We start from the raw sequence: 24,192 nt of genomic DNA on the forward strand, positions 1-24,192 counted from the left end.
TCCTTGGCCTCTGCCCCAGGCGCTAGAGTGGCTCTGGTCGCGGCAGAGCGATGCCCCAGAGGGGCAGAGCATCACCCCCTGGTGGGCAGAGCATCGCCCCTGGTGGACGTGCCAGGTGGATGCCGGTCCGGCGCATGCGGGAGTCTGTCTGACTGTCTCTCCCCGTTTCCAGCTTCAGAAAAATACAAAAAAAAAAAAAAAAAAAAGAAAAAAGAAAATAAGAATTAGCATTGAGCTGCAATCATAAGCATTTCGATTTTAAAATACAGAGGGGAATTAATGACCTGGAAAATGGTTCCTGTAAATCTGTCTGCACCCATGTTGCTCCTGGAGAGGGTATGTGAACTCACCCAGTTGGAAGACCACTGATCCACACCAAGAAAGTGGAAAGCCTGACATCCACAAAGCTGGGGATTGTTACAGGGTCAAGTAAAGGAGGGTGACAGGCTTACAGAGCAGTCACTCCAGAGGATGGAGGACTCCAGGACAGATGTCTCCAAGACAGAGATGGAACTGGTAGATTACCTGATGATGTACTTGATGACACTGTGCAAGATTTTACACCTTTGTTGGACTTTGGGGGTTTCATTCTTCACTATTACTTATTGATGACCTTGGTAAAGCTTAGCGTTGGACTGCTGAGACAATAATGTGGTACTGTTGGTTGAAAGCAAATTCCATGTGTAAGTGGACCCATACAGTTCCTATCTGTGTTAAGGGTCAACTATACAAAATCCTGGTCCTACTCCATGTGCACAGAATTGGGAGAGGGGGGTCAGATAAGTACTGGAATCTGCATTTTAAAGAGGATTCTTATGCACTTCTGAATTTGGAAGCCATTGCTTTAAGTCCTTAAAGGGAGGTGCTGATTAATTGTAACTGGAAGTCAGATCCCTGTCCCGCTCTCCGGAGCAGCTCTGGCAGGCTGCAGCTCCACCTGTGCATCAGGCCTGCTGTGGAACACTGCAGGCTCAGGGCTCTCCCAGCGCTAGGTTTCCTGAGACCCTTCCTCTCCTACCAGGGATTTCACTCAGGCCTGGGACTATGGACAGATACATTTTTTTTTTTTTTTTGTATTTTTCTGAAGCTGGAAACAGGGAGAGACAGTCAGACAGACTACCGCATGCGCCCGACCGGGATCCACCTGGCACGCCCACCAGGGGCGATGCTCTGCCCCTCTGGGGCGTCGCTCTGCCACAGCGACCAGAGCCACTCTAGCGCCTGGGGCAGAGGCCAAGGAGCCATCCCCAGCGCCCGGGGCCATCTTTGCTCCAATAGAGCCTTGGCTGCGGGAGGGGAAGAGTGAGACAGAGAGGAAGGGGGGGTGGAGAAGCAAATGGGTGCTTCTCCTATGTGCCCTAGCCGGGAATCGAACCCGGGTCCCCCGCACGCCAGGCCGACGCTCTACCGCTGAGCCAACTGGCCAGGGCCAAGAGATACATTTTTTATTTCTTTCTCTTTCTTCAAAACAATATCCTCCTTTGAATTTAAACAGATATTAAATCAATGCAGACATCCTGCTAGACCTTTAATATTCTTCAAATAGATGCTATCTGTGCTTTAAAATTTTCAATTAAACTAACGTTTACTAAACACCCATACAAGGCCCTCTCTAGGTTGGGAGCTATAGCCCGCACTATTGAAATGAAGACTCAGATGCTCTGATTTCAGCAGCAGTTAGCTCTTTGTTTCAGTCCAGTGGGCCGGCGCATATACTCCACTTTCAGAACGGACAGAAAAGGAGCAGTGTCAGTCAGGCCCTTGGATTATATCATGGAGGTTTCAATTTCAGAGACTTCTGAGAACCGAAGATAAAGCTGATATGGATCAAACCTTTTAGGCATTCTTAGATCAACCCAAATCCTTCCCAACTATGGGTCCTGCCACCCGAGGGACAGATGACGAGGCCACATGCCTGCACATCTGGTTGCCTCCACAATGAGTAAGGACGTTGGCTTGGCCGCTAAATCACAACCAAAAAAACCCAATGTTCTCCATTGCTAGCAACATGTTCCATCAGAAAGCATGAAAATTAAAGATTGAATTAACACTTTTTAGGAAGTATTTTGGTATTTACACTTTTTTATTATTTAAAAGTAATTTTTATGAGCAGGTCTAAGGAAGTCTCAACAAAAATTATACTTCAAAACATTCTTTTTGGCCTGACCAGGTGGTGGCGCAGTGGATGGAGCGTCGGACTGGGATGCGAAAGGACCCAGGTTCGAGACCCCGAGGTTGAGTGTGGGCTCATCTGGTTTGAGCAAAAAGCTCACCAGCTTGGACCCAAGGTCGCTGGCTCGAGCGGGGGACCCAAGGTCGTTGCTCAGTCTGCTGAAGGCCCGCGGTCATGGCACATATGAGAAAGCAATCAATGAACAACTATGGTGTCGCAACGTAAAACTGATGATTGATGCTTCTCATCTCTCTCCATTCCTGTCTGTCTGTCCCTGTCTATCCCTCTATCTGACTCTCTGTCCCTATAAAAAAATTAAAAAAAACAACAACATTCTTTTTGAAGAACTCTGGCTAATAACACTCATTTTGGCAAACAACCTTATTTTGTTGCTACTAATACTTGTAACAAACTTAGATTATTAAAAGTTATATTTTTATTAGAAAGCTATAATTCAAAGTGTCAAGCCTGACAGCAAAAAGAAATGGAGTTGAGGAATAACGCAGTTTTTCAAGGTCGACTCTAAAGAGAACATAAAACAACCAGGATAGATTTTTTTTTTTAAATTGAGGAAGAAAGAGGGGTAAGGAAAGAGGTACTGACTTACTTGTTAAAGGAGTAATACAAAGAGCTTTAGCTGGTTTAGGACTTTATGTATTCATTTGGTTTCTTCCTAACTGCACAGCCTGTCACAACACACACTTGTGACAAATTTCACATACAGATCCTGATTTGCATAGCTCTCCTTTCTGTCAGAAGAGAAACCAGGACTAAGTCTTGTGGGGGAGGATGTGAAGAAAGAGTGGAGAACATTCTAGCTGATGAAAAGTGCTTTAACCACCCCTTTCCAAGTTCTGAAGACTGCTTTACTAGAAGCTCCCAACATTCTTATTCTGCCCTCCTCTTTCGGCATACCTTGATTTCCAAAGTACTTCTGAAATTTAATTAAAATGGAGTGAATTTATTGTTTTTCCCCTAGTTTTAAAGTGAGAAGCTGAAACTATGTATTTAATATTACATTTTAATATGGAGCAAAATCAGAGTGCTGAGACCCACAGGTGAGCCAGATAGAGAATATGGGTGAAAAGGTATTGTTGAATAAGGCAGCAAATTACAGTTTTTGGAAACAGGTTTATATATTTAAGAATATATAAAGAGAGAATTAAACAAGCAAAAAAGATGGGTAAAAAAGTAATGAACAATTATGCATATACAACCCCCCCCAAATCTGGCTTATGAAATATAAGAACTCATATTCATGTAAATATGTATGTTGCTGTGGAACTTCTTTTTACTTCTTTCCATAAATATATTGTTGACACAAAGAATAATATTCTTAGTTTACAGACTACAGTTAAGAGACATTTCAGAAGTTAATTTTCTTTCAAAAAAATAAAATCTGAAGAGGCTGTAAATCTTTCTTTCTGCCTTTGTGCGGGTCTTAGATTTCACCCTGTCCATTTCCAAAGAAAACAGTCAGAGGGCAGACAGCTGTAACCCAAAGAGTGAAGGATTTAGTGAGCTGTCAATTTCTTGCAGAGTTCTTCTTTTCTGGTACTGCTGTTCTCCATGTATTATTAATCTATTTATATTTAACTCCAGCCATTAGTCCTCCTCTTCCAGCCACTGAACCATTTGCAAAGGAGAGGAGAGGGAACAAGGGTTGCTATTATTAGGCATCTCTGTGTGTGATGAGGGTGGAGACAATTAAATAACACCATTCTGCTCCTTTAAAAATGACAGAGATGGTTTGGGGTGGACAGCTCAGGGCTGGTTAACATAACCTTCCCCTCAAGAAGGTGAAACAATAGAGACACATTTCTGAAGTACTTAATTAAGCCTTCAGCAAGGAGTGTGGGAAAATTACCCTCCAGTTCTAGGCAAGAGTAAATTTTCTCTGCAGCACCCTGTCACTGCTCATTTACTGCATCATTCTGACAACAGCTCATACTTCCACAAGGCTTTTACATAACCTATAAACAGGGACAGAGGTGAGGAACAGGGAGGATGGGGACAAAGTCTGGGCCTCCCCCACTGTTGCTTCCTTTCAGTTTCCCATTAAAGGGTGAGGGTGAAGGGTGGCATTTTAAGATGATTTCATTAAAAGGCTGAGACATCAATAATTGACACAGCAAGAAGAATGCTGAGAAACTGCCACTGCTTGCTCACTCTTCCAAAGGGTGCGTGTGATTCAGTCATAATGAAAGCTCTTTAATGTTCCTCCTCCAAACCTCTTTCGATCAGGAAAGCCTGGAATCTGTAGGCAAGAAAGATCATCACGTTAAATCTTTAGTAGGCAGAGTTCAAATGCTAATAGCCTTTAAATTTTTTTTTTCTTTAAAACGTCAGTCTGTTGTTTCTGAAAGAACCACCATTCTGTGGTATTATTCAGAAAACCACAGCAGATTAAATAATAAAAATAAATTCTACCAAAATGGAAAACATTTGCTAACAAATTGGTGACAGTGTCATCTAAATCAGAGAAGATGAAGGTGACTCTCATAATATCTACCCACTGGACTTTATGTGAATTATTTGCATTGTGACAGACTTTGGATACATACTTTGGAGTCTCAAGCAACTGATTTTCTTCTATTATTTTATAATGTAACCTTATCCCTGGAGAATTATTATTTTATTTTATTTTTGTTTCTTGGCCTTTACTTTCCCTGGATCTGATGTTCTTTTGGATTAAACAGAAGAAAATCAGTTGCTGTGCCTACAAAGGGACTTACCCACTTTTTTTTTAACCACGCTCAAAATAAATGTGGAAATCACCTCTCTACAAATTTAAGAACTATTTTATAAAGAAAAGATAGTTACCGACCTGATTGTTGTCTCTTGAAAAGTATCTCTTCTCTATGACCTGTGAAAAACAAAGATTTGAAGGGTTTGGCACACATACTTGAAAGAAGTGGCTACCTGTAACGGCCACACAGGACTAAAAGTCATATATCCAAATCATGAGTCTTCTCAATAGCTATAGATATCTGATACAATGAGTTGCATCTGGTCCTAATGAGATCAGGATTGTGGGAGTATTTCTGTAAGAGCCTGCCTCTTTTCAGAAAGTATAAATAGATTTTTAAAAAATGAACAAACAAAAACGACTAAGAAATCAGAGAATGACATATGATCCCACGCAATTCTTAGTATATAGCAGGAAATTTGGCTCTAAATTTCCCAACAGTCAGCCCCAAAAGGTACCAAACAGAACCCATAAAATAAAAGCAAAGCACGTGCCTACTAGTAGTATTCCTTAAAGATGAGTCTGTAATGTAGTGAACCACCACATCCCTCTAGTAAACAGTGATGAATTCTGTAGGGCCTGAGTGGAGACAGGTGACACAACATCCAAAGTAGTCCAGTAGCTTCTCTTTATGGACTTAATCTGCAACCTTAATTCAGAGTATCAGAACTGTCTCTACTTGGTCAGTAGGGGGAACACAGTGAAGCAGTGGCTGTATCTGCCCAAATCCATCACTTACTGTCAAGGAAGCTCTCAAATGACACGCCCTGACGCAGTGAGTTTAAGGAGCACCATGTTTTCAGATGATGAAAGACATTTAAAAAAAAATAATGAATCTGTGCCAACACTTGAGAAACTGCAATGATTATAAAGGCAGTATTGTTTTCTTTACACCGAGCTGTTGTGATTAAAAAAAGTTAATCAGATCAGAATACATACAGATTAGCTGGAGATTTACTCTAAGACACTGGAATCTAGAATTATGAAAATAAAAATTCCTCTCAATAAGCTCTGAGCATTTTCTTCCAGGCCTGTGCCAGCTTACTCTCACTGGCCTGAGAGCCAAAATATCTGTAATTTTCTATCTTTGAAAGCTATGGCTGGGTCACTGTTAGCCACAAGAGAGCTGGGGTAAGGTTGCATTCACTGGTCCCACAGGAAGAAAAGCTCGTTCATGATCAATACACATCTCAAAATACTTGGTCTTACAGAAAGCAAGAGGGGCTGATTCTCTTTCCTCTCTCCAAGGCAGGACAGGAAAATCCTATCCATCTAGAGTGGGGAAGAATTACTACTAGCCAAGGAAGTCTGGAGGAGGAGTCATATTCTCTCTTGGAAAAGAAATCTTTACATTAAATTCTCGCAGATGTGATGTATAGGAACCTGGGTGAAATCTAGCTGTCTCTTGTCTCAGGCAACCACCTCAGTCTGGAGGTCGGGCAACCTCCTAATCCACATGCCTTTTGTTGTGATTTAGGCGAGTAGTTTTCAACCGTCTTACACTTGGGAACAAGTGAAAATGGAATTATTTTAGGGACTGCTAAGGCAGAAATCACCCTGACCATCAGTGAACTTGATGAAGATCCTTGGGTCTATAATCTTCATACATCAGGGTGGTTAACTCTTCCACGAACTGGCATGAAATTTCTGGCGAACCAGTTTGCGAACTGGCAGTTGAAAGACACTGATTTAGATGATGAAGAGAGAAGTTACCTTTTTGCTTTGGCTCATAATTACCTAGCCTCAATTTGCAATGTCCTCTTACTAAATCTTGCTCTCTTTTTAAAACCGATTAAATTCCCGCTGATTGTTTTTTTAGAGTAAGCTTTGACTAACAACTTGGGTGACACCAGTCTATAACCCATTGCTTCTCTAGGATATAACTTATTACATTTAACATTGTGATTTCAAAATTACTAAATTATTTAAAAATTTAAACAGTATAAGGCCCTGGCCGGTTGGCTCAGCGGTAGAGCGTCGGCCTGGCGTGCGGGGGACCCGGGTTCAATTCCTGGCCAGGGCACATAGGAGAAGCGCCCATTTGCTTCTCCACCCCCCCCTCCTTCCTCTCTGTCTCTCTCTTCCCCTCCCACAGCCAAGGCTCCATTGGAGCAAAGATGGCCCGGGCGCTGGGGATGGCTCCTTGGCCTCTGCCCTAGGCGCTAGAGTGGCTCTGGTCGCGGCAGAGCGACGTCCTGGAGGGGCAGAGCATCGCCCCCTGGTGGGCAGAGCATCGCCCCCTGGTGGGCGTGCCGGGTGGATCCCGGTCGGGCGCATGCGGGAGTCTGACTGTCTCTCCCCGTTTCCAGCTTCAGAAAAAAAAAAAATTTAAACAGTGTATCGTGGGATCTTTCCATGTCAGACACAGATCTATAAGCTGTTGCTCTTAGGGGACAGCAGTTTGTATCACCTGGGATCTTTCCATGTCAGACACAGATCTATAAGCTGTTGCTCTTAGGGGATGGCAGTTTGTATCACCTGGGATCAGGGACCTAAACCAAGTAAAAGTTCTTACATTTTAAGTTTGAAAACAATGGAGACAGAAAGTGTGGTTCCGTGCAGTGCACCCCATTTAGAAAATGCTAATATTTGTACAGCACACTGGAATAGATGGAAGAGGCTGCCAATCACCCAGCCCCAGGGGCTCTGGTTGCTTTGAGAACTGAGGGGAAATCAATATCTCAGCACACCTGCACCCTACTTGCAACACACCAGTTAGGCAGTTCTGCAAGAAAGCAAAATTTCCCAGTGATTTCATATTAAGTAAGAAAGGGTGTGGGGCTTATCTTCTGCTGACATATTGGATAAAGGGCCAGATATTAGGTCTCTAATTGCTGAAAGAAAAATGATTCATAAAGAAGACCTATGAAGCCCTCACCGGTTGGCTCAGTGGTAGAGCATCAGCCCAGCGTGTGAAAGTCCCAGGTTCGATTCCCAGTCAGGGCACACAGGAGAAGTGCCCATCTGCTTCTCTACCCTTCTCCATCTCCTTTCCTCTCTGTCTCTCTCTTCCCCTCCCACAGCCAAGGTTCCATTGGAGCAAAGTTGGCCCGGGCGCTAAGGTTGGCTCCATGGCCTCTGCCTCAGGCGCTAGAATGGCTCTGGCCACAACAGAGCAACGACTTAGATGGGCAGAGCATCGCCCCCTGGTGAATCCCTGTCGGGCACATGCAGGGGTCTGTCTGACTGCCTCCCTGCTTCTAACTTCGGAAAAAAAAATAATAAAAATAAAAAAAGATCTATGAGGAGAGAAATGTTTCTTGGGAGAGTAGACTTAAAAGAAAATATAATGCAGGAATTAACCTTTTTCAGTTACACGTACAGAAATACACTACATCCAATTTTACTTTACTACACAATTTCATCATTGGGCAAGCAACTTAAACTTGGTCAATACTTTGTGCAATGCAGCTCTATTGCCTTGTGAAGGAAAGACAAACAGTGCTCTAATTGACTAGCATGCTGAGTCATTCTACATTTTCATTCTACAATAAGATGATGTTAGCAAGAGTTAATAATTGGAATACAAAGGTTTCTGACAGGTAAACAACAGAGAATCAAGAGGATGACATGACCTTAAAAGTAATAGTAAAAACTATTTATATTAATAGCTGGGAGAGCAAAAACAACTCAGGGCCAACTAACTCAGCAGGATCCCCTCAGTTCAGTGTCTTTTGTAGGGGTTTGGGGTGAATAAGAACAAAAGAGCTAGAAAACAGAAAAACGTAAATTGTTTTAAGGCGGGGAATTAGGTGTCTTTTAAAACACCCTATTTAAATACGGCAGCTTTCATCCTTTGCTTAGAGAACACTGGTGATAGAATAAAGACGTCAGCAGGCCTTGAGCAATTATACCAACAGGAAAGAGAGATCAAAACAAATATTATTCAATCTGTGACGTTCAGATCGAAGGCATCAAAGAACAAAGCATGCTACAGAAAAACTTAAACTCTCATAATATAAATAAAGTTTAAAAATAACTTAATTGAGCCCATTACCTTATCAAAAAACCTACTGAGCTTGACAGCATTGGAGGAACCAGCAGCTAAGTACCGTGGATTTGTGCAATCCTAGAGAAAAAACCATAAGACCTACAGTTAAAAGTTAGAAAACATAAGCTTGTTGTCAGTTATCACTGTTCCTACATTTCTACAGTAAATACACTCTCACAAAATATTCATAGAATTTTCAAATTACAATGCATAAAGCAAAGAAGAAAGGAAGATAAGGCCACTTTTTGTCACTTAAACAATTTTAGAAGACACTGAACCAATGTATTCATCATCAAATAATGTATAAAGGAAAACAGGGTTGCTAATATCTTACTAATAAAACCAAGATAATGATAAAGTGATCTACCTACATTTATTCTGAAATGCAGAAATAGAGCCATGAAAATCTCAACAATTCACTTTTCAACACTAGTTACTCACCAGTGCTCAACCAAGTTCTATGCAGATCAAACAAATAGTAGAAAATATGAAAATAAGGGTTAAGAGAAGCAAAGAACAAACAAAACAGTTGCCAGGGATTTCTCACTTGCTGAATACAAGGCAATACATCTCTTGGTAGGCCATAAAAATAATAACAGACAATAGGTATACTTTTGATAAATAATGAATTAATTATTAAATATCATCATTATTAATGGTAAATAAACAATAATGAATAATAGATATATTATTATTAAATAGGACTTATAAAAAGAATGGGGCCCAGAAGAGACAAAACAATCTGGAACATTAAGTCCTTATAATGACTGGTAAAGCCCTTACAAGGCTTACTGCCCTTTTCCTGAAATTCCGGTGGTGTGTGGCCTTTGCTTGTGATTACTGACTTGCTGTTTCAAAAGAAGGAGTATTTTGATTTTTACTTCAAATGGCACATAAGACCAAACTATGAGGATATTATGTCCCTTGCAAGAATGATATTTGTCTTTCAGGCTGTATCCCTTGGTAAATTACTGAAATTATCTGTTGCATTTATTGTTTTGTAATAGCTAAACTTACATGATTCCTTTCCAATGAATTTTTAAACAGTCCCTTATTTTATCCATACACAATATTTCAAGGCTCACATTTTAAAATTTGGCCAAAATCTTATAATACATTTTCAAACCACAAAAAAAATATATGACAAAACTTTTCAAAGATCACAGAATACTAAAAGCCAGCAAGCTCTGAATCCTAATATTTGTCATACCATTTCTAGACCGTGTGACAGTGATTAGGTTACTAAATCTTTAAAGTGGGGCTCACCTATGAAATGAGTAAACAAGACTTAACTCATAGGTTTTTTGTGAAAATTAACTAAGATAATATATGTCTGACACATAGCAGTTGCTGAGATATTAGTTCCCTTCTCTCTTCTTTCCAAGAAAATACTATCAGACTGAATTTTCAGACACAAAGCACCTAACACAAAAGATAATTCCAGATATGGATTAAATAGACTGAAATATAATTGTGGAAACTACTGTATTTGAAATAATGTTCGAACACATTTATACAGCAGTTGGGCATAGAGCAAACCTTAGATGGACCGGTGTTAGATATGTTTTACAAAATGGATACTGATTACAGAATTGTCAGAATGTCAAAAGACTTAGAGATGATTCCAAAAAGAGTTATAAAACTAAATACAAAAACTAAACCAAGCAGAAAACAAACAAAATCTCCCAAAACCTTCCTTCTAAGGCTGCACAATTTCAGCTTGACCAGGCTAGAGAAATTCTATGATTTTAGGATAAGAATTTTAAAGCTGAAAGAGCCATCAGTTATTGATCATGGCTGAGGGTAAAACCTGAAAATTAATAGCTCTAAATAGCTTGTCTGAGCTTGAGAAAGGAACTAGGGAAGATGTTTCAATATGATCACTTTGAAGTAAACATATAACAGAAAAATTTATACTAGACACAATAAGTCTAACAGGATTTAAAAAATAAGTAAGCTTCTCCCTATTAATAATTTAACAACTACTTTTTTTCAGGCACAAGATAACTGATTCCTTCTTGGATGTACACATACAGTAACCAAAGATGCTAGCACAAATATTGTTACACTAGTTTTTTATTTGAAGCTTTCTTTATATTTACTTGTTGACTCCTTTTGAAAGTCGTATCATCCAATTTTCCTCCTTTTTAATTCCCTGCACACTCAAGAGCCCTTTGTTATTTCTGCTGTGTTCCTGAAGCCATACATGGATAAAAGGCTGACAGTATGTTGTATGTGCACTCTGTGGATACTAAGTGTTCCACAGCATCACCACCTGAGTACCTTTACCTGACTTCGCGAATGAAGTAGGAAAATCTGTATCTAGCCACTAAAAAAGACACATCCCAAAACACATTAAAAGTAATTAATGGAACAGATTAAGTATATTTAATGGTAAATTTCACTTGGGAAATAATGTTCAAATAAAGTAACCTCAGTATTTCTTCAACAAGGATATTATATATTCTAAGTAGCAGGAATCCTTTAGAAAATCAGTCCAGTGCGGACAACCTGGGGCATTTACACTGAATATTTCATGGTAGCAGCCGAGAAATATTAGGCACTCCACTGCAAGTAGAAAGTCAAAAACACTGGAATGGCAGACAGAAGGTGACTCTTTGGGGGTTGAGGTGGGGTTCAATCAAGCAGTGTTCACAAATGTTGATCCACAGAATGAGGGCGTCAGAATCTCTTGAATCTTTTTTTAAAATTAAGAGTCCTGGTTCTCCTGCCAGACCCTATGAATTAAAAGCTCCTGCTATGGGGAAGTTATTAAAATTTTTTCACAGGTACTATTTCTTTGTAATATGAATATGCAGTCAGTTTTAGGTAACTGTTAATCTAGATGATTTCCTTTTTTTTTTTTTTTACCTCTTCTTTTTCCAAGTGAGAGGATAGAGGAGGGGAGATAGAGAAACGGACTTCAGCATGTGCTCTGACCAGGATCCACCTGGCAACCCTGTCTGAGGCCAATGCTCTGCCCACCTGGGGCCATGCTCACAACTGAGCTAGTTTTAGCACCTGAGGTGGAGGCTCCACGAAGCCATCCTCATTGCCCAGGGCCAACATGCTTGAATCAACCAAGCCATGGCTGCGGGAGAGGAAGAGAGAGAGAGAGAGAGAGGAAGAGAGAGAGAGAGAGAGAAAGAGAGAGAGGTAAGCTCTGCAATTTAAGAAGCTAAGAGGCTTCCCTAAAGCAAGAATAATAAGGTACAGTATTAGTAACCTTTCTTTGTCACCTAAGTTTACTTATTTTGATTTTGGTGTGATTTAAAAAAATCTTTTCAAGCCTGACTGGTAGTGGTGCAGTGGATAGAGCTTCAACCTGGGATGCTGAGGTCCCAGGTTCAAAACCACAAGGTCGCTGGCATAGGTACGGGCTCATCTAGCTTGAGTGCAGGCTTACCAGTTTGAGTGCAGGGTCACCATCTAGAGCATGGGATCACTGGTATGGTCACTGGCTTGGCTGAAGCCCTACTGCCCCATCAAGGCACATATGAGAAAGCAATCAATGAACAACTAAAGTGCCACAACTACGAGTGATGCTTCTCATTTCTCTCCCTTCCTGTCTGTCTGTCCCTCCCTGTCTCTCTATCTCTTTCTCTCACTCAAAAAATAAAAAATAGGCCATGGCTGGTTGGCTCAGTGATAAGAGTATCAGCCTAGTGTATGGATGCCCTGATTTCTGGTCAGGGCACATAGGAGAAGCAACCATCCGCTTCTCTCCCCCTCCTTCTCCCATCCCGCAGTCAGTGGCTTGATTGGTTCTAGCCATCGGCCCTGGGCACTGAGGGTAGCTCGGTTGGTCTGAACACTTCAGCCTCAGGTGCGGAGCAGATTCTGGTTGGGGTGCATGTGGGAGTCTGTTTCACCATCTCTTCTCCTCTCACTTAAATAAATAAATAAATAATAAATAAAATATTTTCAAGAAAAGGTCCATGATTTTTATATTATTCATAGAACAAAGTTGAAACATTTCAACAGATCAACATACAAGGAAGCTAAAGAGACTGTGCCTATCTGATAGTTTATGTTGATTCCAATTTTCACAATATTTTAGAAAACCAAAACAGCCTGGTTTCAATTATAAAGTTTCTTTTGTGAGAATATATGACTTGTAAAGGCTTTGGTTTTGCTTTCAACTGACAGTGATACAAACATGCATTAGTGAAAATACACACCAAATTAATCTCTTCTGCATTAAAATCCTCAGCCAGGAAAGCAGTCCTAGTTAAAACTTCATGGCGCTTGGTTTCATGAATCTGGTCCAGCTTAGTCCCTATTACCAACAGCGGGATTTGGTTATCAGCAAACTGTTCCCGGTCATAATCCCTGTGATAAATAATAAGAGGTGAATAGAATTTACTTTTCTTTGCTGTAGATGTGTAATACTTAAATGCAAGTAGCTTATACTATTTTACTGATAATTCATTGACTCTTACTCATCACCTATAAACCTACTTTAATTTCTTCCATCTATATATTTTATCAACCCATTCTCACCATCTATAGAGTGCCAACTATTCATCTATCTACTCAAAATTTATCTGCATGAGTCTTTATAGACTACTTAAATAATTGAGTGCCCACCAGGTATAACAAGGTAGGCTGAGTTGACTTCTCCCAAAACTGTCTTCTAAGGCTCAAGAACTTTTCTGTATAGATACAGAGTGGATTCAAACCTCAGTGGGGTGAAAACTTTAGAACCCATCATGGCACTCAAGCCTCATGTCAGAGGGGAAAATGACAAGCTTCTGGGTACCTACACTACAGGAGTATCCATAAGCTCTATACTACCACACACATTTTTGTCTATGAATAATAAGAAAAACATTGTTTAAGAAAAATAGGAAATAGGGATGCAGAAGGCCAGAATAAATCAACCATAGGTGATGCTATAGCCTAGGGAAAGACGGCTTCAACATGTGGAAAGGAACAAAAATAGCTGAGTCACAAATTGAATAGTAAAGACTAAAGTACCAAATGGTTGTTTGTCCTGATAAGAGAGCAATGGGAGACAGAGGACAGGCAATATGGATCCATTAGGGTCACTGGCCATTACAATTCTCTTTTTATTTATTTTCTGACACACACACACACACACACACACACACACACACACGAAGAGACAGGAAAGAGAAATGAGAAGCACCAACTCATAGTTGCTTTCATTTCAGTTGTGCATAGGCTGCTTCTCATACATGCCTTAACCAGGGATCGAAACTTGAGCTCAAGCCGAGCCAGCATCGTCGTGCTCACGCAAGTGACCTTCGGGCTCAAGTCAGTGACCTTGGTCTTTTCATGCCAGTGGCCTTTGGGCTCACGCTGGCGACCTGTGGGACCATGTCAATGATCCCTCGTTCAAGCCAGTGAACCTGCGCTCAAAGCAATGAGCCTGCGCTCTTGCCAGTGACCTCAAGGTTTCAAACCAGTGATCTCAGCGTTTTGGTTGACACCACCATCTGTCAGGCAACAATTCTTTTCTTCTATTTCTACCCGAAGGATAGAGTGGTATTCCTTCTATTACCAAAAGGAACATAGAGACCAATATTGTTGAATTAATTTAAATTCTATTCACATAAGAGAAATAAAAAGTTTGGACTTTTGACATGTTCATAAGCTCAATTTACTAGTCAGCAAAATCTGGTTTCAAACACCTTAAGACAGTAAATCAATACTGCATAATCCAATCAATACAACCCAGTTGAGACTAGCTTTTTTTCTTGCTTTGACATTCCTTTTTCTTTGAATAACCTAAACTGGGGCTGTGCAAAATTAACATATCTTTTTTCCTTTCACAATAATCTTGCAGACCCTCAGTTACTGTTCAGCCTTAGAACACAATTGTTTTGAACTATGTAACCTCCCATTTCATAAAAATATTATCATGCCGGTTATTGCATCAAAGCCAGTAACAGTTTGAGTTCAAGGCCTTTGATGCTTTTTTAACCAACATCAACCCTGATTTAGGAGAAATAGTGCAAAACTGAAAATTGCTTTCTTAGAGATAAAGGGTTAAGAGTGTCCTCCTTTAGGACTATTTCTTCTTCCTAACTCTGGTTCATATATAAATTTTTGTATGTAATTTATCAAACATCATCTTTGATACACATATATCACTGTCACTTGCAGCCTTGCATAATCTCTTGCACATCAACAGACATGTAATATACATGTAATTTATAACATGTCGCACATATATGGTACATTAACATACATTATATATGTATCATAACATATATATATTATAATTTTAGAGAAGATTTAGAATTCAGAGAAACAAATATAACAGATACTATAAGCATACAATCAGCAAAATCCCGAATACAGGAAATTCTACAGGACAAAGAAGTCATCTTTTTTTTTTCCCAGAAATAAACTGCTGAGGGTAAAAAAATAAAAAAAATAAATAAAAAAAGGAAGAGGAAGTTAACAGGAAAAGAAACCAAATATAATGAGTGGACGTTATTTAGATACAGTTTTGAATAAGCCAACATTTATTAGACATTTGGGAAAATTAAAGTTATATTTAATATTAAAGAATTTTTGTTCAAGTATAGCAATTATATTTTGGTTATGTTAAAAAAGTTTTTAACTTTTAAAGTTATACACTAAAGTTCTTTATATATAGATGAAATGATATAATGTCTACGATTTGCTTCAAAACATAAAGAGACACACTGTGTTCATAAATTGGAAGATGTAACAAAAATTCTCCCCAATTTGACCTATAGATTTATTGCAATTCCAATCAAATCCAAGCGTAATTTCTGTCCATATAGACAGTTGATTTCAATTTTATATGGAAAAGCAAATTAGACTAGCTAAACAATTTTGAAAAGGAATAAACTGAAAGGATCACACTGCCTAATTTTAAGACTTACTCTGATGCTACAATAATCAATAATGACAATAATGAATTGGTGAAGGGACAGATACGCAAGTCAATGGAACAGAATTAGGGAGTCTAGAAACAGACCCATATAAATATGGTCAACTGATTTTCTCGGCAAAAGAGTAAAAGCAATTCAATAACAAGAGGATGACCTTGTCAACAAATGGTATTGGAACAATTGGATACTCATATACAAAAGTAATCCTCAATTAAAACTTCCCATATTAGCCCTGGCCGGTTGGCTCAGTGGTAGAGCGTCGGCCTGGCATGCAGAAGTCCCGGGTTCGATTCCCGGCCACGGCACACAGGAGAAGCACCCATCTGCTTCTCCACCCCTTCCCCTCTCCTTCCTCTCTGTCTCTCTCTTCCCCTCCTGCAGCGAGGCTCCATTGGAGCAAAGATGGCCCGGGCGCTGGGGATGGCTCCTTGGCCTCTGCCTCAGGCGCTAGAGTGGCTCTGGTCGCAACAGAGCGACAGCCTCCAGAGGGGCAGAGCATCGCTCCCTGGTGAGCAGAGCGTCGCCCCCTGGTGGGCGTGCCGGGTGGATCCCGGTCCGGCACATGAGGGATTCTATCTGACTGTCTCTCCTCGTTTCCAGCTTCAGAAAAAAAAAAAAAAAATAATAATAATAAAAAATAAATAAAATGAATAAAATCTTAAAAAAAAAACAACCTCCCATATTATAAGTAACTCAAAAAGCAGCACAAATCTAAAAGTAAACCTAAAACTATGAAATTTCTAAAAGAAACATAGGAGAAAGCCTGCATTTTCTAGGATTAGGCAAAGAGTTCTTAGACATGATACCAAAAGCTACAATACATAGAAAAAACTCAGAAATTAGACTTTATTAGCATGCAAAACTTTGTGAAAGACATCGTTGAGAATGAAAAGGTTATCTACAGAATGGGAGAAAATATTTGCAAATCAAACATCTTACAAAGTGCTATTGTAGAGCAGGGGTAGTCAACCTTTTTATACCTACCGCCCACTTTTGTATCTCTGTTAGTAGTAAAATTTTCTAACCGCCCACCGGTTCCACAGTAATGATTTATAAAGTAGAAAGTAATTTTACTTTATAAAATTTATAAAGCAGAGTTATAGCAAATTAAAGCATATAATAACAATTACTTACCAAGTACTTTATGTCGGATATTTGCAGAATAAATCTTTATAAAACAACTTACTATAGTTAAATCTTTTTATTTATACTTTGGTTGCTCTGCTACCGCCCACCATGAAAGCTGGAATGCCCACTAGTGGGCGGTAGGGACCAGGTTGACTACCACTGTTGTAGAGGCTGTAAACCTGTGATTGCTATAACATTTCAAACCAATTATGAAATAATCTGGGCTTACCCGTTTGTTACCAAGACTCCAGTTGGCACTGAATCTCTGTTGAGAGCTTCCAATGACCAACGGTATAAGTTTTGGGATGACTTCTTATTTGTTAAGTCATGTACTAAAATAATACCTGAAACAATCAGAGAAAATAATGTCAATATGGTAACAATTTTCATTTCAAAACTAGCAAAGTGAGCTAGTAAATAACAAGCATAAAGTTGCTTAGTGAGTCTGACTAGGTGGTGGCTCAGTGGATAGAGCTTTGGACTGAGATGCAGAGGACCCAGGTTTAAAATCACAAGGTTGCTGGCTTGAGCGTGGACTCATCCGGCTTGAGAGCGGGCTCACCAGCTTGAGCAAGGGGTCGCTGGCTTGAGCATGGGATCATAGACATGACCCCATGGTCGCTGGCTTGAGCCCAAAGGTTGCTGGCTTGAAGACCAAGGTTGCTGGCTTGAAGACCAACATTGTTGGTTTGAGTCCAAGGTTGCTAGCTTGAGCAAGGGGTCACAATTGTTATTCTTCACTTGAAAAAATGTTTTCCTGTAGATTACCAGGGCCTGCCTAATCAACTCAAAAGTCTTAATTTTTTAGTTCTTTTTTGTGTGTGACAGAAACAGAGAGAGAGAGACAGAGAGAGGGGCAGACAGGGACAGACAAGCAGGAAGGGAGAAACATGAGAAGCATCAATTCATTGCAGCTCCTCAGTTATTCATTGATTGCTTTCTCATATGTGCATTAACCTGGGGGTAAGCTCAGCAAGTACCACTTGCTCAAGCCAGAGACCTTGGGCTTCAAGCCAGCAACCTTTGGGCTCAAGCCAGCCACCACAGTGTCATGTCTATGATCCCACGCTCAAGCCAGCTACCCTGCGCTGAAGCTAGTGAGCCCATGCTCAAGCTGGATGACCCCGCGCTCAAGCCAGCAACCTCAGGGTTTTGAACCTGGGTCCTCTGTGTCCCAGTTTGACACTCTATCAACTGTGCTATCATCTGGTCAGGCAATTTTTTAGTTCTTTGAGAGATTTAGTTAAAAGAGCAAAATAAATATGCCACAAGAAGGGGATCATAAGAGATAGTTAAGGATATGAATAGTAGAAAATAGACTGCTCACAGAAATTAGGGGATATTTTCAAAATGGATATGAAGCAATGAAATATCCCCTAATTTTTGTGAGTGGTATAGATAAACTTTTGAGAGGTTGAGAAAAATAATAAAATGTGATAAGGCTCAGAAATACAATTAAACAAAATAAGATCCTAGACAGAAAGGCAAAGGAGGTAATTATTATAAGATATAGACAAAATAGAAGCAGCTTGCCTAGTGGGATTTAGGATATCTTGTGGTCAAAACCTATAGTTTTTCAGACCCCCAATCCTTTTGTATCATCTAGGTTTTACTGTGAAGAGAGGACATAAAACTGATGATTCCTCCACAGTTAAGGTGTAAGCTATGCCAATTTGAAAAAGAAGAGTTAGAATTATTTGGCTCCTCTAGTTTTTACAGATGTTTGTGCCACGAAGGCTTTTGTGCATGTTAGACCTAACTTGTTCAAGCTGGCTCAGGTAAATGAGTTATCTCTCCTGGCATCTTGAATAATCAGAGCTCTGACGATTGTCCCCATATCCAACTGCACTCACTCTACCTTCCTCAGTGAGGTCTTCTATTAGACATCAAGGACACATAGAGGATAGATTTAAAAAAAGGAATAGGCCCTGGCCGGTTTGCTCAGTGGTAGAGCGTCGGCCTGGCGTGCAGGAGTCCCGGGTTTGATTCCCGGCCAGGGCACACAGGAGAAGCGCCCATCTGCTTCTCCACCCCTCCCCCTCTCCTTCCTCTCTGTCTCTCTCTTCCCCTCCCGCAGCCGAGGCTCCATTGGAGCAAAGATGGCCCGGGCGCTGGGGATGGCTCTGTGGCCTTTGCCTCAGGTGCTAGAATGGCTCTGGATGCAACAGAGCAACACCCCAGAGGGGCAGAGCATCGCCCCCTGGTGGGCAGAGCGTCGCCCCTGGTGGGCGTGCCGGGTGGATCCCGGTCCGGCGCATGCGGGAGTCTGTCTGACTGCCTCCCCGTTTCCAGCTTCGGAAAAATGAAAAAAAAAAAAAAGGAATAAAGAGCTACCATTAAAGAATGTAGCTAACATGTTTTCATCACTTACTCACTATGTCTTATGCTTTACATGTGTTATCTAATTCGATGTTCAGACAGTCCTATGAGGTAAGAACTGCCTTTATTTTACACATGTGGAAACTGAAGCTCAGAGAGATTGAGTAACTTGCCCTAGGTCACATGGTAAGTGGGGTAGCCTGAATTTGAACTCAGCTAATATGACAGTAAGAGATTGAGGCAAAGCAGAATGAAGTTTCACTTTAGGGCCTAGGAGTAGCAGATATTACTCCTCTCCCTATTTCCCAGGTATAGATATCACAAAAGTATAGTGCGACTTTTGTTTCATTGGGAAAGGCCTAGACAAGCTATTAGATGGACTGGGAGAAGTTTATTTTTTGAGGATCTCTGTTTAAGACTGGAACTTTTAAAGGCATCTGAACACCTTTTTCTTTATTTTTCCTCTTTCATTTGGCCTGAGAGTTATTGTTTTGTACACTATGAGATAGGAGGGCCACACTGGGGCCCAGAAGAAAGAAATTGGGTGACAGTTGATCAGAATACATTCTAATTTTAAGAGAGAGAGAAAGAGATAAAGACATACTTTAGAAGTTTCTTTTGGGGACTGATTACCAGTCCAGTTGATCACAATGGGAAGAAGGCAGGGTACTAAGGGCAGAATGTTATTGCTATGAATAAAGACTATGCATTTGAATGGAAGGATCTGCTCTGTTTCTTAGGGTATCTTAGGATATAAGGATGGTATACGGAGTACAGAACCTTGAGTGATTCTACCAAGAGAAATGTTCCAGAGCTAAGGTAAACAAACAAACAGAAACCCAGAAAAATGTTTAGGTAACGGATTTTTTTAAACTTCAAGAAACAAATATATCTGAGTCTTATCTGTAAAAATAATCAACTATAGGCAATTATTTCAGTACCATTCAAGGAAGAGAGAAATCACTAATGAATAGTAGGTATAGAAAAGATAGTCAAATAAGTGGATTTAAAAGGCTTTCTTCTTTAGTTATTTAAGTTTATGACTCAATCCCATAAAGTTTCTAGGATTTAAATGGTTTGTAACTTTATTATTTATAATTTATCTTTACATTTATTTTACTCTTAATTTTTCTCAAAATGATCTAAATAAAAGTTCAAAGGTGTTATATACTCTAACTTCTCTTTACTAGATCAGATTGATGTCTACTTTGAGAAGTCATTTGGCTGATTTAAACCAAGTTTTATTATTTGATTCTAGGTCTAAACCAGGCTTCCCTTCCCCTTCCTTTCTTTTCTTTTCTTTTCTTTTCTTTTCTCTTTCTTTCTTTCTTTCTTTCTTTCTTTCTTTCTTTCTTTCTTTCTTTCTTTCTTTCTCTCTTTCTCTCTCTCTTTCTTTCCCTTTCTTTCTCTTTCTTTCTTTCTTTCTTTCTTTCTTTCTTTCTTTCTTTCTTTCTTTCTTTCTTTCTTTTTTCTTCCCTCCCTCCCTCCCTCCCTCCCTTCCTTCCACCCTCCCTCCCTTCCTTCCTTCCATCCGTGAGAGAGAGAGAGAGAGAAAGAGAGGACAGACAGGGAGAGAGACAGGAAGGGAGAGAGATGAGAAGCATCAACTCATAGTTGCAGCACCTTAGTTGTTTCATGGATTGTTTTCTCATGTGTGCCTTGACTGGGGTCTCCAGCCGATCCAGTGACCCCGTACTTAAGCCAGCAACCTCAGGCTCAAGCCAGCGACCTTTGGCCTCAAGCCAGTGACCATGGGGTCATGTCTATAATCTCACGCTCAAGCCAGTGACCCTGTGCTCAATCTGGTGAGCCTGAGCTCAAGCTGAATGAGCCCATGCTCAAGCCGGCAATCTTGAGGTTTCAAACCTGGTTCCTCAGTGTCCTAGGCTGACATTCTACCCACTGTGCTACCAGCTGGTCAGGCCAGGATTCTTCTCTTTCCGTAATTTTTTTGTTTGTTTATTTTTAAGAGAGGCAGGGAGAGAAACAGGAACATTGAGCTACTCCTATACGTACCCTGACTGAAGAATCCAACCAGGAACCTCCATGCTCTGGGAAGATGCTCCAACCAACTGAGCCATCCAGCCAGGGTGTCTTTCTCTCCTTTTTTTCTGAGAAGTCACCTAACACTATCTTACTACTTTTCTCAGATACATACATTCTTTTAATATATGCCATTCTCATGTTCTCTCTTGCATGACAATATCATACATTAATGTCACTATCTTATAATTGTGTTTTAATTCTGAGTGTTTTGTTTCTCAATTAGATTGGGATATTTTCAGACAAAATTATGAGCTAAATGGGACATAGGCCTGATGTAACATAACTCATCCTGTATTCTATGGTATGTATCCAATGACAAGAACCTTCTTTACTTCCTTTTATAGTATACACAATAGCTTATGATATGGGAAGATAAGACAGTGAAAGAGGAATATAAGGAAGGAAGAAGGTACTTAGCAACTGCAGTGCTTACCTAATAGTGACTGAGTATAAATGAGTATTAGCTAATAAGCACACACAAGAGGGAAAGGGTGAGATGCCATATCTTTTGGTACGTCAATCAAAGACAAGTTGATATTACATTTCAGAGTAAAAAAAAAGAAAGGTTTAAATTTAAAAAAGAGAAGAGAAACTCTATAGGTAAGTCATAGGTGTCAGTGGCTTAGTCTCTTGGCACGGAGTAGACTCTCTGTTACCTGCCTCCACTTGGAAATCTGCTCCAGGAATTTGCATCTGTGTAACTGGAGGAAATTTTTGCATCCCTAAAAACACTCTTGGGCATCTCTTTATAGTTAAGTACATAGAACTGTCTCCAAGAGGCAGATGAAAAAACTCTTTGTAACTATGATACCTGGCTTAAGACTATGGGATTCTGGTAAGTACCATTGTACTCACCCAGCTGACTAGATAAATAGCACTCCCAGGGGACAGTGTTTTGAAAGTTCCATGTTTCATGTCAAGTACCCAAAATACAATTTTATTTCTCAATATTTAGTTTATGACAATAATAGAAATAAAAACCCTTAGACAAAGCAAATGTTTAAGGTTCTAAATTACATGGTTAGAATCTAGAAGCACAAACTGAAATGTGATATGCAGATTTAAATTAAGAGTTGTGAGTAATTAAATCTTTCTTAAATTGAATCTAGCATCCCAAGCATTCCATATCAGATGATCTGTACTCTTAGACCATTAGTAAATGGTAGAAATAAAAAATGCTTTACCATTCACAGAATTGTAGAATACTGCTCGTGTGCTTTTTACACTGCTAGCACTGCCCACAGAGCCTCCAACATCCCATAATTCTATATAGTAGGTCTTCTCTTCCGGGGTTCCTTCTTTGTAGTCATGAACCTAAAAAATCAATGCATCAAAAAAATTATTATAGCCACTTAGGACACTGGTAAGCACCCTCATTCCAGTTTAAAACATTGGACTTTACATATTAGCATCTCACCCTGTCTCTGGTCACCACCTCCTATCTTACAAGCTTCCTCCCTCTGATACTCCAACTCCAATAATAATCTTTGACCTCACAGGACTCTGTATGTTAAGGTGACCAACTGTCCTTTAGAAGGACAGTCCTTTTGTAAGTTCTGTCTTCCCCTCAAAGTGTCCTCCTACATGTCCTCCTTTTGATACTGGAAGCATCTGTACATGTCCATATTTGATCAATGCAGAGTCGATACACTGTGTGTGATATGACATATTTGTATCTAAATGAGTACTTTTTCCTACAGTTATTATTAAAAAGTAATAGGCATGTAAGCATAATTACAATATAAAATATTACAAATGTTTTTATTATACATTTATCATATTATAGTGTATTATTGTTGCAATGAATAAAATGTTTCTTTTATTTCTTTTTTTTTTTCTTTTTTTTTTTTTCCTAAAGCTGGAAACGGGGAGGCAGTCAGACAGACTCCCGCATGTGCCCGACCAGGATCCACCCGGCACGCCCACCAGGGGGCGATGCTCTGCCCAACTGGGGCGTCGCTCTGTCGCGACCAGAGCCACTCTAGTGCCTGGGGCAGAGGCCAAGGAGCCATCCCCAGTGCCCGGGCCATCTTTTGCTCCAGTGGAGCCTCGGCTGCGGGAGGGGAAGAGAGAGACAGAGAGGAAGGAGAGGGGGAGGGGTGGAGAAGCAGATGGGCGCCTCTCCTGTGTGCCCTGGCCGGGAATTGAACCCGGGACTTCCGCACGCCAGGCTGACGCTCTACCACCGAGTCAACCGGCCAGGGCCTCTTTTATTTATGATATCATTTTCTTCAATTTATTTTTGTCCTTTTCATTGTAAAAAAGTTGGTCACCTTACTATATGTAGCTAATTGCTACTAACACCTTTCACAAATCCCCTTCCATATCCTAATCTGCTCTTCCTAACTAAGCATAAATTCCCTGATTTGTCATTTTATTCACTCCTTTGCCCCCACTCACATAGTATTTACCTGACAAATAACTCTAGTTATATTCACCTTCTCCCTGATTTCCATGTCTACAACCCAGCTAGCTGAATGTGAAGCTTGGAAAAATACATATTCAAGCTGACTGGATTCATTTTAAATTAAAGTATATCTTTAGAGCTGTCCTTCAGTCAGCTGCATAGTTCATTTCCTCTTTTGCTATCCTAGATAAGGTAACTATTATTTCACACTTTCTCCTCTTTTTCAAATTTCCAATATCTCTTCCTTATCCTCAAACACAGCTAATAACCTTGCTTCCTGTGACAGAAACAATCAGAAGAGAACTTCTACCACCCGTTTTCCCATATCTCTCCACCTCCTTGCATGTGCCTGTAAATCTACTTTCCCTCCAGCTATTAGAGATAGGCTGTCTGTGTCCCTAAGGACCAATACTGGCCTCTCATACACGAGATCCCATCTTCTCTTTCTTATCAAAGATGTAGCTCCTCTAGCTCCTCTCATCATCA

At 40.2% G+C, this 24,192-nt stretch overlaps 1 protein-coding gene across 2 annotated transcripts in view; it reads right to left on the reverse strand.

Annotated features, from left to right (window-relative positions):
• Nucleotides 1–3,180: 3,180 nt before the first annotated feature.
• The window catches only part of RABL3 (RAB, member of RAS oncogene family like 3), a 41,506-nt gene continuing 20,494 nt past the window's right edge, over nucleotides 3,181–24,192 (reverse strand). For both annotated transcript variants that reach the window (XM_066241432.1, XM_066241433.1), the window contains 6 exons: nucleotides 22,484–22,613; nucleotides 17,164–17,278; nucleotides 13,095–13,245; nucleotides 8,920–8,991; nucleotides 5,001–5,039; nucleotides 3,181–4,430 (listed from right to left, as the gene is read on the reverse strand). In XM_066241432.1, coding sequence (XP_066097529.1) covers nucleotides 4,365–4,430; nucleotides 5,001–5,039; nucleotides 8,920–8,991; nucleotides 13,095–13,245; nucleotides 17,164–17,278; nucleotides 22,484–22,613 — 573 coding nt within the window. In that variant the 3' untranslated portion in view covers nucleotides 3,181–4,364. The remainder of the gene's footprint in view (nucleotides 4,431–5,000; nucleotides 5,040–8,919; nucleotides 8,992–13,094; nucleotides 13,246–17,163; nucleotides 17,279–22,483; nucleotides 22,614–24,192) is intronic.

The sequence above is a fragment of the Saccopteryx bilineata genome, chromosome 8, assembly GCF_036850765.1.
Source record: "Saccopteryx bilineata isolate mSacBil1 chromosome 8, mSacBil1_pri_phased_curated, whole genome shotgun sequence".
Classification (NCBI taxonomy): domain Eukaryota; kingdom Metazoa; phylum Chordata; class Mammalia; order Chiroptera; family Emballonuridae; genus Saccopteryx; species Saccopteryx bilineata.